The 14,726-nt window shown below is 44.6% G+C and overlaps 2 protein-coding genes and 1 pseudogene across 5 annotated transcripts in view; all 3 read left to right on the top strand.

The window, feature by feature from the left end:
* The window catches only part of KIF9 (kinesin family member 9), a 79,703-nt gene that overhangs the window by 33,863 nt on the left and 31,114 nt on the right, over positions 1-14,726 (top strand). For all 4 annotated transcript variants that reach the window (XM_053600511.1, XM_053600514.1, XM_053600513.1 and 1 more), the window contains 5 exons: positions 121-204; positions 317-409; positions 1,452-1,599; positions 2,704-2,768; positions 6,471-6,548. In XM_053600511.1, coding sequence (XP_053456486.1) covers positions 121-204; positions 317-409; positions 1,452-1,599; positions 2,704-2,768; positions 6,471-6,548 — 468 coding nt within the window. The remainder of the gene's footprint in view (positions 1-120; positions 205-316; positions 410-1,451; positions 1,600-2,703; positions 2,769-6,470; positions 6,549-14,726) is intronic.
* On the top strand, positions 8,241-9,061 carry LOC128592537 (N6-adenosine-methyltransferase non-catalytic subunit-like; annotated as a pseudogene).
* LOC128592532 (centromere protein O-like) lies at positions 11,470-12,378 on the top strand. The gene has a single exon (XM_053600520.1). The coding sequence runs from the start codon at positions 11,470-11,472 to the stop codon at positions 12,376-12,378; it is 909 nt and encodes a 302-aa protein (XP_053456495.1).

Here is a 14,726-nt window from a genome sequence, read left to right as displayed (position 1 = left end):
CCAAGCTGATTGTGGTGCTATTTAATCACTTGTGTGTCTGTTGGGGTAATAGAGAAATGACCCAAATGCCTTGTTATTTTAATATTTCATAATATTGTCTACATTTTCCTTCTTCTTCAGGGAGAGACAAACAGGATTATAGCCTCCCACACCTTGAACAAAAACTCTTCAAGATCACACTGCATTTTCACCATCTATGTGGAGGTAGGTAAAAGGCTCTTTGATGAGCCTGGGAAGGGCAGTCAATTCTCATGGGGAGTGCTCAGTCAGAAACTGCCCCCTATGATAGTCTAAATTCATTTTGGATGTTTTGTAGGCCCATTCTCGGACTTTATCAGATGAAAAGTACATCACTTCCAAAATTAACTTGGTGGATCTAGCAGGCTCTGAGAGGCTTGGCAAGTCTGGGGTAAGTGAGGAGGGCAAGAGGTTGCTTCTCAACAAGCCAGCGGCCCTATTTCTGGCATAGTGTCTATGCATGTGGGCTGCTCCTCTTCAGGTATCTGTGAGCACAATCCAGAGCTAGGTTAAGTGGATCATGTGGGCTTGCTAGAGGGACAGAATTGGCGGATGAGAAACAGCTGCTAAATAGGGCCAGTTTCTATCTCTCCGGATTTTTGTAAACATTAAGTGTGACCTATATACCTCTAAGGTGCCTAATACTCAGTAAGTGCTCATTAAATGCTTCATGCTAGGCCAGGTGGGCTCAGTGGCTTATACCTATAATCCTAGCACTCTGGAATGCCGTGGCGGATGGATTGGTTGAGCTTAGGAGTTTGAGACCAGCCTGAGCAAGAGCAAGATGCTGTCTCTAAAAAAACTAACCTGGCATTATGGTAGGTACCTGTAGTCCCCAGCTACTTGGGAGGAGGCAAGAGGATCACTTGACCCCAGGAGTTTGAGGTTGCTCTAAGCTATGACATCGGGGCACTCTATCAAGGGTGACTCTGTCTCAAAAATAAAGAAATAAATAAATGCTTCATTCTAGTACTTCTTGGTATATCAATATAAGTATTTCTATGAGTGATTGAATGAGTATTTTATTTCAAATAAATACTTATATGAGTGTATTAGCACTAGCACTTACAAGTGTATTCAAATGAACATCCATATGTGCATTCATATGAGTGTTTGAATATTCACAGCATTACTTGTTCAAGTATCTGTACAGTATTTCTATATGTATTCATATTAGCATGAATTTTTGAGTGACTGTTCATATGAATATTCACATGAGCATTTATGTGAACATTTGCACAAGTATTCCTATGAATTTTAGTGTTACTATTATTAGCCCAAGATAGAATACAATCCCATGACATTAGGGAGGCCCCTTGTTCTGGGAAGGAGGCTCTGGCCTGACCACAGACTTACAGTATCACCTTAAACCAGGACAGCAGCCATTTTGAGTGGGGCAGACTGTCCAAAGTAGATTGACCTTTGGTTTGTAGTCTGAGGGCCGAGTCCTGAAAGAAGCCACTTACATCAACAAGTCGCTGTCATTCCTGGAGCAGGCCATCATTGCCCTTGGGGACCAGAAGCGGGACCACATTCCTTTCCGGCAGTGCAAGCTCACTCATGCCCTGAAGGACTCATTAGGTGAGGGGGTGTGATTGGTGCTTAGGGAGGAGGGCCTGTGTCTCTGAGGAAGGACAAGTGGCATAGCTGCCACTGATGATGATAGCATCATTCCCGCCTGGTAGCATGGATTTACCTGTAGCTGTTTCACAGTGATTTCAGACACATCCTGAAAAGACAAAATCAAGCACAGTGCCCTCTTCTTGTACCCAGAACATGCCATGGTGTTCACTTCTCAGAACCTTTACTTAAGCTTTTACCTCTACTATGAATATCTTCTCTTTTCCCATCACCCCTAAACCAGCTGGCAGAGTCCTCCATGTCCTTGAAGTTCCAGGAGGAGGGCCTCTCCTTTTACATCTTCCCTTCCTCTGTAGCCTCCTGGGTAGAGTAGCCAGGGTTGTGTCTTATAATCCCCATGAATTTAGGCCTTTGTGTTAGGCCTGACAACATAGTCACCAGTGTCTGAGTATTAACTGAGTGCCACCATGAGCAAAACCTTGCCTAATACTCCTCCCCCCAAATCCTGCCCTGCACTGTGTCTCCTCTTTTATTCTCTCCTGACTGCTCTTTTAGGTATATCTGATGCCCTCTCTCCCTTCCTAATAATCTCTTCCTCTTGCCTGGCAGCCTCATACATGTTTGGGTATGTACTCTCTGTTTTAGTTCAGGATGCCATAACAAAATCCCCATAGACTAAGTGACTTAAACAACAGACTTTGAATTCTCACAGTTCTAGGGACTGGGAAGTCCAAGAACAAGGTGCCAGCAGATTTGATTCCTAGTGAGGGCCTTCTTCCTGGCTTGTAGGGGACCAACTGTTCTCTGTATCCTCACATGAAAAAAAAAAAAGAGAGAGAGAGAGAGGGCTCTGATTTCTCTTTCTTTTCTCATAAGGATGCTAATGCCATTATGGGGGCCTTGCCCTCATGACCTCTTCTACACCTTATTACCTCCCAAAGGCCCCACCTTCAAATATCATCACATTGGGGATTTAGGGCTTCAACATAGGAGTTTTATGAGATAGAAACATTCAGTCCATAACAGACTCCCACTGTTATCAATAGAGCTTCTTGGCCAACAAACCTCATGGTTCACGGCCCTTCTGTGTCCTGCTTTCTGTAGGGGGAAATTGCAATATGGTCCTCGTGACAAACATCTATGGAGAAGCCACCCAGTTAGAAGAAACGGTATGTATGGACAGCCAGTGTGGCCAGGTTGGAATCCTTCATGGGAGCCAGAACTGGGTATGGTTGGCTCCTGGCTAAGCTGGCACAGTAGCCACAGGCATTGTTGAGAGTGAAAAGATCTTGGAAATGAATCTGAGCCAAAATTGCTGAGGGGTCCCCAGAATTAGGGTCCAAATACCAAGCACTAAGCACCCCTGTGAAGAAGAAGGCATGGCGGGAGGCAGGGTCAGTATGAAGGACCATGCAGAGAGGGGAGGCTGAGGGCCAGCTTTTTGGGGACAAGGACCATGTTTCCTAGGGTGCTACTCCTGCAAATGGGGATCAAGGACAATTGGTTACTTGTTCTTCATTATCACACATGTTTAAACATCTTGAAAACACCACAGGGTTCCAGGCTGTGGTTAAAAGATCCATATGAGTAGATAGGTATTAAGCATCTGCTGTGTGCAAGGTAAGAGTGGAACAGCTCAATAGAAATGAGTTATACATGGCCTTCGGGCTCAAATATCCCAACCCAAGAAGAGAGAGAAGCCATAGTCCTATGTAATGTAAGAGGCCCACGGGAGGACACCTTCAGAGGAAGGAGAGTGGGGTGATTTTCTGAAGCTGGGGTGGTGAAAAGTGGGCACTGAGCCAGCTGGGGGTTAAAGGATTGGTGGTAGGATGAGCAGAAATATTCCTGGCAGAGCTAACAGTGGGACTGAAAGTCTGACCAATGCCAGGAACATCTGGCCACTGCAGGGGAGGGCTCAGGAAAAGCCTGAGGGCTCAGGAGAAGCTCATTTTGAGGAAAAGCAGGAAAGAAATTGAGGGGGCTGGGTGCTCCTGGGTGGCCAGCCTGGGGCCTTGGCTGTTTTTCTGCAGGTGACTAGATCTTTCACAGGGTTTGAGTAGGGGAGAACTGTGGCCAGAGGTGTGACTCAGGGAGATTAATCCAATGACAGAACATAGAAGGTAAGGGGAGAAGAAAAGCAGAGAATCAGAGAATGTGAGAATCAGAGGCAGGAATAAGAATCCAACACAGTGACATAGGTGAGTCCATGAACCAAGAGGAACTGTTGGAGAGGTTTCAGGGATTTTGGACAAAGGTATCTCAGGAGTATGGAAGCTAATAATTCTCTTCTCCAAATGGTTGAAAACTTTAAAAATGTTCCTAACATAGATTGTGTTGCTGTATGCACTGACACTGCAGATGTGTGCATAAGTAACCACAGTGATGGAGTTGTGACCACGTTTGCTGCTGTGATTGGAGCAGGAGAGTCTGGCTTGGCTGCCCACAGTCAGGGCTCCTTTGCTGAGATATGAGTCAGCCTAGTGTAATAGGAGGCAGGAATCATGGGGCCTGCCTCCTGCTGTCACTGGCTGCTCTTAATTGCCAATTGCTCTTAATTGCCAATTGCTCAGGCATAGTGTCAGAGTTTCCCAAGTGCCTGCTCATGTGGCCAGCTCATGAGCCCCTAGCCATAATTACCTCTGCCAGGCTGCTAAGGGACTCTTGTGGGATTCCCCCCCACCCCCCCACCAGGTGTCACTCCATATACCCAGGAGACTCAACAATCCATTTTGGACCATGCTTAAGGGCAGAGATTTGTTTTTCCTAATGGACTCCTTTTACCTGTATATCTATACTCACAAGCAATGGACCAAAGACATCCAAGCCAACACACTCATTTTAGAACTCTGCTGACTTGAGGTTTTGACTTTGCTACTGAGTAGCAAAGGCTAATACATTCAAATGCTTCCTTCCACCCAAGTTCAACATTTATCACACACCATTTGATGACTTTACGGGAGAAACTGATTGCCCAGGCACTCAATGCTCCTCTCAGGTTTACCACCAGCACCTGTTGAGCCTCCTCTTGTGGCACCTCTCATTGTTTTCTCAGTGCTCTCAGATATTGACCCACCTCTTGCCTCCCTCACAATGGGGCACCTTCCCCTCCATCATGACATCTCTACCCCTTCCCTATCACCTGGGCTCTACCCCAGTCCCCACCCAGGGCACTACAAGGGTTTCCTATAGGTCCTCCTCCCCACAGAAGTGAAGAGTATAGACTCAGGAGCCAAAGTGCCTGGGATGAATTCTTGTTCCACCACTGACCATCTCTGTGGCTGTGAGTAGGTTGCTTGATGTCTCTGGGTTTCAGTGCCATCATCTATAAAAACCAGACTGAGAATGTTCCTTCCTCATATGACGTTGTGAGGATTAAATGAGTTAACACCCATAAAACACGTAGAGCAGAGCCTGAGCCCCAGCAAGCTCACCTGCCTGTTACCTCATAGAATAAAGGGCCGAGCAAGCTGAGCCAGACCCTTCTTCTGACAGTCTGGGAGGTACGGGCCCCAGGTATCTGATGCAGGGTTAGATGTGATATCCATAAGCCTTACTGAAGGAAGGCTGAGAGAATAGGGGCCCAGTACCCCATCCTATCCTGACATGGCCTCATGGCTCCGCAGCAGTGAGGTCCCTGAGGGACAAGGCATATCTCTGTGGTGTCAGCAAGGCCTTTTAGTTCAAATGCTGTAGAGACTCTTTGTGAATGGTGGCAGGACACTGGTGGGTTGACTATCTAAGAGCAATCTCGCCCTAGAGCAGAATATGTCAGCATGTGTGGCTGGAGATCTGAGCTTTCCCATATGCTGCAGAACTACCCATCCCCATTCAGAGTGCTCATCCATCTACAGTGTGCCTGAGCATGTGCCTTCCCAGCAGTGGCTCAGGGGGAGGCTTGGCAGGTTAAAGTTTGAGCAGATGCTGCTCAGGGTCTAGACTTGCACTGTCTGCCATGGCAGCCACTGGCCACACGTAGCTATTAAGCATTTACATGCTTATGGCTGATTCAAACTGAGATATAGTATAAGTATAAAATGCACACATATGTCTAAAATAATGATTTCAACATACAATATTTTAATAAATATGATTTTTCATTTTTTTTAAACTAGGTTTTTGAAAACTTGTGTGCATTTTACACTTACACTATATTAGTTTAGACAATATTTTAGACATTAGTTTAAATTTTAAACTAATATGTCTAAAATAACTATATTAAAATTATTTCCATCTGCTTTTCATCTATTCTCATATGATTACTAAAAAGTTTAAAATTATATATATGGCTTGTATTTGTGGTTTGCATTATATTTCTGTTGGATATCACCAATCTGGACTTTGAAAAGCATATGAAGGAGGGCAGGGGCCACCCTCCTCAAGGAGACACACTGTGGGTTGTGGTAGGGGTAGAGACCTTTCCTGTAAAGGACCAGGAGGCTTCAGGGAGAAAGCTATTTTTTAGCTGGGCCTCGAAGAGAGAGTGAAAATTGGGAAAGCAGATAGCAAAGGAGAAGGAAGGGCTAGGTAAGGGTTCCTTGAGAAAAGGCATAGAAGTAGAAGATGGTCAGGTTGAAAGAAATAGAACAGTGTATATCTTCATAGTGTACACAAATAAAGACCAGGCTGCATTATGTGCCCTCTGTCAACTTCCTGTTCTTCCTATTCCACTCCCACCCCACTTGGGGACTGCACTGCTGAGAGCTCTTTTGACAAGTGCAGTGTCCTCTCAGGGAAGTAAACCAACATGGTGGTTTGGACAAGACAGCTTGAAGAAGCAGGAGAGGGCAGGCAAGTCTTTGAGAAGGCTGATCTCTTGGGGTCTCACTTTAGTGAAGAACCATCTGATGTCTACCTGGTCTCTTTTTCAGCTGTCTTCTCTGCGATTTGCCAGCAGGATGAAACTGGTCACCACGGAGCCTGCCATCAACGAAAAGTATGATGCTGAGGTATTAAGGTGGAGAGGTGCCTCACTGTGGGGAAGGTGTATGGGTTTGCTACCTGGGTCACACAAGCCTCTTTCCTTTCTTTCTTCAACCAAAGATAACCAGACATCCCTGCATCAGTCCCTTTCTACTCTGGGATAGGCCAGAGTCTTCAGAGTCCCTGGAGAACCATAGGGCTGACACAGAGGTGAAAGGTCATTACTCAGTTCACATGCAGGGATACCTTGGGCTTCTATGTGAGATTTCCTTAGAGCTATTTCAGAACTAAATCAGTATGAACTATCTTTCAGAATTGTCTATGTCACTATAGAACCTCTTTCCTCCCAGCCTGAGTCACTACAGAATATCTTTCCTCCAAAGAGAGCTGACCAATAAAGAATGCACAACATGAACATTAACCAAGGAAATGCAAATTAAGAATTCCACTCTGAAACTAGCAAAAACTAGAATTTTTCTGACAATGCAGAAGGATGAGGAGAATGTGGAGAAACAGGAACTCTTGGCCGTTTCTAGTGGCCAAGTTGTAACGGATACAACCGCATTGGGGAGTGTTTTGACAACATCTAGTATAGTAAAAACACATTTATTGTTAATTTGACTTTCCTTTAAGATGTTTATGGATTTGTAGTTACTAGAGACAAGAGCAATTAAATATCCTAAGGTGATTACAAACCAGTTAAACTTTTCAGATTCTAAATCTTGAAGGAAAATTGCAGTCCTTGTGGTTCTGTGGAATTAACCCATGGTTTAAAGGTTGGGTAGGAAGTGGAACTTAGAGCAGTGGTTCCCAAACTGGAGCAGGCATCAGAATTCACCTGGCCAATTTGTTAAACCATAGGTCACTGGATCCTTTCCCAGAGTTCCTGATTCTCTCCGTCTGGGGGTAGGACCTGAAGATTTGCATTTTTTTTTTTTTTAATCTAGGTGAAGGGAATTCTTTTTTTTTGTAGAGACAGAGTCTCACTTTATCGCCCTCGGTAGAGTGCCATGGCATCACACAGCTTACAGCAACCTCTAACTCCTGGGCTGAAGCGATTCTCTTGCCTCAGCCTCCCGAGTAGCTGGGACTACAGGCGCCCGCCACAACGCCCAGCTATTTTTTTTTTTGGTTTGCAGTTCAGCCGGGGCCAGGTTTGAACCCCCCACCCTCGGTATATGGGACCGGCGCCTTACCGACTGAGCCACAGGTGCCACCCTTTTTTTTTTTTTTTTTGAGATAGAGTCTCACTTTGTGCATCATAGCTCACAGCAACCTCAAACTCCTGGGCTCAAGTAATTCACTTGCCTCAGCCTCCCGAGTAGCTAGAACTATAGGTGCCCACCACAACACCCACCACAACACCCAGCTATTTATTAGAGATGGGTGTCTCACTCTTACTCAGGGTGGTCTCAAACTCATGAGCTCAGGCAATCCACCTGCCTCAGCCTCCCAGAGTGCTAGGATTACAGGCGTGAACCACCATGCCAGACAAGATTTGCATTTCTAATAAGTTGCTAGGTGTTGCTGCTGCTGCTGCTCTGGGGCCACACCTTGAGAAACACAGGTGTACAGTTAAGAATCCCAGCAACCAAGGGGATACTTGCCGCCAGCAGCTCTCGGTGAATAGTGTGTTCCACAGACTCTGAGGAAAGACTTGAGCAAGGGTTCACTCGCAATTCACAAGTAGCTGAGGTGGTGAAAAGAGGAGTTAGGACATGGACAGCCGCTTGCAGGAGATCCAGGAGCAGTAGAAGTTATGGCGAGAGCTCTTTGCGCAGCAGTTGGGAGGTGAAAGTGCTGACAGCATTGGTACTGTCGCCATAAATACCAAAGATGAGCAGAGAGAAATTGCTGAAACAAGAGAAACTTGCAGAGCTTCTTAGGATACTTCTGCTCCAAATACAAAATGTAAGTATTTGGATGAAGGAGAGACAGATGAAGACAAAAATGGAAGAATATAAGGAAGAAGTAGAAATGCAACAAGAAGAAGAAAACTTGCCATATGAAGAAGAGAAAGATTCAAGTACTTTTCTTAAGGGAACACAGTTTGAATCCCCATGATGATTACTGCCAACATTTTGTACACACTGGACATAGGTCTCAGAATTTCATCAGGGATGTAGGTTTAGCAGACAGATTTGAAGAACACCTAAACTAAGGGAGCTCATCAGGCTAAAGGATGAGTTAATAGCTAAATCTAACATTCCTCCTATGTATTTACAAGCAGATATGGAAGCCTTTGACATCAGAGAACTAACACCCAAATTTGATGTTATTCTTCTGGAACCCCCTTTGGAAGAACATTGCAGAGAGACTGGCATCACTGCTAATGAAAAATGCTGGACTTGGGATGATATTATGAAGTTAGAAATTGATGAGATTGTAGCACCTCGATCGTTTATTTTTGTCTCGTGTGGTTCTGGGGCGGGATTGGACCTTGGAAGAGTATGTTTATGAAAGGGGAGTTACAGAAGATGTGAAGATATTTGTTGGATTAAAACCAATAAAAACAATCCTGGGAAGACTAAAACTTTAGATCCAAAGGCTGTCATCTTTCAGAGAACAAAGGAACGCTGCCTCATGAGGATCAAAGGAACTGTGAAGCGTAGCACAGACGGGGACTTCATTCGTGATAATGTTGACGTTGACATTATTACCAAAGAACCTGAAATTGGCAATATAGAAAAACCTGTAGAAATTTTTCATATAATTGAGCATTTTTGTCTTGGGAGAAGACGCCTTCATCTATTTGGAAGAGATAGTACAATTAGAGCAGGCTGGCTCACAGTTGGACCAATGCTCACAAATAGCAACTACAATGCAGAAACGTATGCATCCTATTTCAGTGCCACCAATTCCTACTTGACTGGATGTACAGAAGAATTTGAGAGACTTCGACCCAAATCACCTCCTCCCAAAACTAAATCTGATTGGGGTGTACCACCCCAGGCAGAGGTAGAAGTGGCACTTCTGCTGGCTGGGGATGAGAAAGAAATCCATCTAACTTCCGAGGGGAGAGGTAGCTTTAGAGAGGGCCATGGGGGAGCACATAGAGGTGGCTTTCTACCTCGACAATATTTGATTTTTTGTTTGTTTGTTTGTTTGGTTGGTTTTTTTGAGACAGAGTCTCACTTTGTCGCCCTTAGTAGAGTGCCGTGCCGTCACAGCTCACAGGAACCTCCAGCTCTTGGGTGGGCTTAGGCAATTTTCTTGCCTCAGCCTTCCGAGTAGCTGGGACTACAGGCGCCTGCCACAATGCCTGGCTTTTTTTGTTGTTGCAGTTTGGCCGGGGCTGGGTTCAAATCCCCTACCCTCAGTATATGGGGCCGGCACCCTACTCACTGAGCCACAGGCGCTGCCCACCTCGATAATTTTTGAAGACATTGATCCTATTAATGCCCCCTCTAGCTGTCTTTATTATTATTTGCATTTCAAGTGGGAAACTTACTTTAGAACTTAATTCAGGCTTACATCTTTACTTTGGTTTCTCTGAGCTGAAGGAATCTTAGTCAACCTCCTTTGCAGTTGTCACACATACTGTCTAGTTTTGTTCAGGATAAATGAGCAATTCTGCCTCTTGTCATCTGCGTGAACAGAATGGAGCAACACATGTAGACTTCAGAGACTGAATTTGTTCTGATAAATTCAACTACTTACAAAAGTTTTGCTTTTTATTTTATTTATTTATTTTTGTAGAGATGGAGTCTTACTTTATCGCCCTCAGTAGAGTGCTGTGGCGTTCACATAGCTCACAGCAACCTCCAACTCCTGGGCTTAGGTGATTCTCTTGCCTTAGCCTCCTGAGTAGCTGGGACTACAGGTGCCTGCCACAACGCCCGGCTATTTTTTTTCTTGCAGTTTTGCCAGGGCCGGGTTTGAACCCACACCCTCAGTATATGGGGCTGACACCCTACTCACTAGGCCACGGGAGCAGCCCAAGTTTTGCTTTTTAGGAATAGTTGAACAGGGGCGGTACCTATGGCTCATTGAGTAGGGCACTGGCCCCATATACCAAGGGTGGTGGGTTCGAACCCGGCCTCGGCCAAACTGCAACAACAATAACAACAAAAATAGCTGGGCATCTGGCGGGCGCCTGTAGTCCCAGCTACTTGGGAGGTTGAGGCAAGAGAATTGCTTTAGCCCAGGAGTTGGAGGTTGCTGTGAGCTGTAATGCCATGGCACTCTACCCAGGGTGACAGCTTGAGGCTCTCTCTCAAAATAAAAAAAAAGAAAGAAAAGAAAAGAAATAATTGAACAGTTGAAAAAGGTCCAATCTGTGGTATCATGATAGTGCCCACAGGAGTGGGTAATGTGCATCCTCCCACTGCTGTCATAGCAAATGGGGAGCTATCTGGGATCCTTGACAGAATGGAGTTGGAACAGATGGTAAGCTTTTGTGAGAGTTTTAACGTTTTCTTGATGAAAGAATAAAAAGAGGTAGGCTTGTTTTTTAAATCTTAAGTAAACTCAGATATAAGTGAGTATTGAAGAAGCTGAAAGACTTTGAACAAAATCACCTCCTCTGAAATCTAATCTGATAGGGGAGGTAGAGATCCCAGGAGTGAAGAACTTGGTAGGCAGACTTAAAAAAAAAATAACGAGGGCGGCGCCTGTGGTTCAGTGGGTGGGTAGGGCACTGGCCCTATATACTGAGGGTGACAGGTTCAAACTCTGCCCCAGCCAAACTACAACAAAAAATAGCAAGGCAGGAACTCTCAGCCCTGGCTAGCATGAACAAGGGAAGAGAAGGTTAGGGGAAGGAAACCCCAAGGACTGGCCGAACTGTGACCACAGTGGCGGGTGGAATGACTTTTTAGAAAAGCTAGTGGACCAAAGGGGGCCATGTCCTCTGGAGCGCACCAGAGTCGGAGAACAAGGACATTTAGGTCCTTACTACCATTGGTCAAGACAGCTTCATGGGAAGGCTCTTGGGAAGCTGAGGAGATGGAGCGGGCAAATACTTTACATCAAGAGGGAGAATCCAAAGGAGGTGTCTTAGCTCACTTGGAAAGGCTAGAGGCTGAAGCGAACAGATTCTGTAAAGGTAAACGGTCTGAAGAGCTGCAGAGTGCACAGACAGTGGAAAGTGCTCTTGAAACCAAGATCCGTAAACTGAGGGTTCTACAAGATGAGCTGAGGGCTGAACTAAAGCAACCACAAGCCAGAGTTAAAGCATCTATTGCCAATGTAGAACCTGACCAAAAAGTGGAGATCAGTGAGGAAGAAGATTTGGAAAGAAAGCAGGAAAATATGAAAGCCATTTTGCAGGCATATGGTTTTACAGGACTCAGTGGTAAACTGACCAGCCGAGGAGCCTGCATCTGCATCAGTACTGCTTTTGAGGGGAACCTATTGGATTCCTACTTTGTGGACCTTGTCATACGGAAGCCTCTCCAGATACATCACCATTCGGTTCCAGTCTTCATTCCTCTAGAAGAAATAGCTGCAAAATACTTACAGACTGGCATTCAGCGCTTCCTGTTCAGTCTCTGGGAGTATTTAAATGCTTACTCTGGGCAGAAGTACCAAGCAGATCAACTTCAGAGTGACTTTGCAGTTTTTCTGAATGGGTCGCTGCAGAGAAACTCCCTGTGCAAGTTGCTGTCATTTACTTACAAAGTGGATCCAAGGGATCAGTCTTTCCAATTTTATGCAAGATTGCTGTATAAGGACCTCACAATGAGTCTTCCCACTGATGTCACTGTTCCGTATCAAAGAATGGAAGCATTATCCACTTCCCAGGAAGAACAGCGTGCATCCCATGAAATTCTGTTCTGTACAAAACCCCTACATCAAGTGTTTGCTTCATTTGCACAAAAAGGAGAAAAGCTGGATGTGAGCCTGGTCTCCTAGAATATTTTTTTCACTGGAACATGTGAGAAGTGAGTAAACTGGTACTATAGGTAGTCCCAGGCAAGGTCCTGGGAACTGAAGACTTTGACCACCTCAGACTTCTTGCCTGGGGATCACCCTTGTAATGAGAACAGATATCTACTTCATCAGGATAAGGAACAAATTTGAGTATAGACATTGGCATTTTGGGACAATTCCACTATAACAAGTGCCTGGTCATTTGTTATAGTGCCTAAAATCATCTATTCTTTTGAGGTATTGATTTGATCATATGTCTTGGTTGAAAATTAGAATGGTTTGTGGGTTGATAGAAGACATTTTAGGAAGGAGGGAAATGTATCATTGACTCAAATAGTATTTCTAGCTTTTATGGAAGCTTTAAGTAATTCTGCCTCATTTTCATGAGACATTTGAAAAGTTCTTAGAACACTCCAGGTTCATGATAATGAAGTAGAACTTATAGTTAAGAAGGGAAGTATGTTTAATCTTTGATTTGGAGCAATGTATTCTAGGCCACTGCTTTATAAGTAGTATGGTATGAAAAAGCAATATGGATAAAGTAATGCAGTGTCTGCGATACTGTTTCCTAAAACATTTTAGTAGAGCACTGAATGTATTAAGTGCCCTATGACAAGCATGGTTGGAAATCCACCCATAAACTTGGTTGTTGCAAAGGGAAACAGGCCTTCCCCTGTCCATATCTTCCATTCCCCTAGTCTGTTTAGTGAGCTGTTTTCTCCTGGTAACCACTGGCCTCTGATCTGCTGGCACTTCTTGTTCCTTGGCTTATGGGTCAGTTCACAGATGTAAAAACCTGTGTGTTTGGCCAGCTTCTCCCATTTCAATTCCTGTCCCTCTCTTGCCCGGTCACAGGTGTGATTGCTACTACTGCCCAAGGTCCAGAGTGGCATTCAGGCTTCCTTCTGAAATGGTCACTTCCTAGACCTTACGGTGGGGAAGTAACCTCCATGTGTACAAGGGACAGTAAAGCTGGCTTGTGCCACCCTTTAGATGGTAGCAGCTTAAGAATAAAAGCAATGTCTCACTGAAGCCCTTGCCTTCCAGGCATGTGGTGAGGACCAGGGGCCGGAGTTAGCAAAGCACTTTGCCCTTCTCAGATAAGCGATGTCAACAGAATTTTCACAGTAATCACATTCAGGATAAATAAAGCTTTTAATAAAAAAAAAAAAAATAGCTGGGCGTTGTGGCGGGCACTTGTAGTCCCAGCTACTTGGCAGGCTAAGGCAAGAGAATCGCCTAAGCCCAGGAGTTGGAGGTTGCTGTGAGCTGTGTGACGCCAAGGCACTCTACCGAGAGCGATAAAGTGAGACTCTGTCTCTAAAAAAAAAAATAAAATAACAAAAAAGCTCATTGTCATAATTTTAATTATGTAGTGACATATGACTCTTAGTTGTGCTTCCTAAAATGCAAACGAGGACAAATATCCAAGAGCTAGAACTCTGGTGTAGACTTGAAGTAGTTTCATATTCCTTAGCAAAATAAAGTAACAGAAGTAACGACAGAGATACCTGGTCATCAGATGCTTGTTTTGAACAATTTGAAAAATAAAGTATTCGGGACAAGGAAATAACATACATCTTCAATCTTGTTATGGAGAAAATTTAATGTAAAATCAATTATAGAAAACTCTTAAGAATACAGCTTGGAAAATAAAAGAAAAAAAGAGTCCCAGCAACCCAGTTGGGCTGTCCTGTCTGGGTTCAGCCACCTGCTCTTCCCTTCATTAGTTGTAGAGCCTCAATGAAATGCCTTTTCTTTTTTTTTTGTAGAGACAGAGTCTCACTTTACTCCCCTTGGTAGAGTGCTGTGGCGACACACGGCTCACAGCAACCTCCAGCTCTTGGGCTTACGTGATTCTCTTGCCTCAGCCTCCCAAGCAGCTGGGACTACAAGCGCCCGCCACAATGCCCGGCTATTTTTTTGTTGCAGTTTGGCCAGGGCTGGGTTTGAACCCGCCACCCTCGGTATATGGGGCCGGCACCCTACTCACTGAGCCACAGGTGCCGCCCTGAAATGCCTTTTCTTATTTTATTTATTTATTTTTTGTGTGTGTACCTTTTCTAAGACTCATTTTCTTCATTTGTAAATTGGGTAAATAATAGAATCTACTCTCAAAAAGGTCTAGTGAAGAATAAGATAAGAGTAGAAACCTCTTAGCACACTCATGGGGTAAAAGTTCAGTAAACTCTTCTCATTGCCAAGAGCAGCAGTCGCTTCTAGGTATAGTCCAGACACATTCTCAGATGTGTGTGTGTAAAGAGACTTACAGAACAATGGTTCTCGTTGTAATAGTGAAAATTTAGAAACAATCAATATCCTTCAACAAG

This window comes from Nycticebus coucang, chromosome 8 (assembly GCF_027406575.1).
Source record: "Nycticebus coucang isolate mNycCou1 chromosome 8, mNycCou1.pri, whole genome shotgun sequence".
NCBI classification, from domain to species: Eukaryota; Metazoa; Chordata; class Mammalia; order Primates; family Lorisidae; genus Nycticebus; species Nycticebus coucang.
This window is presented reverse-complemented; position numbering and strand designations above follow the sequence as displayed.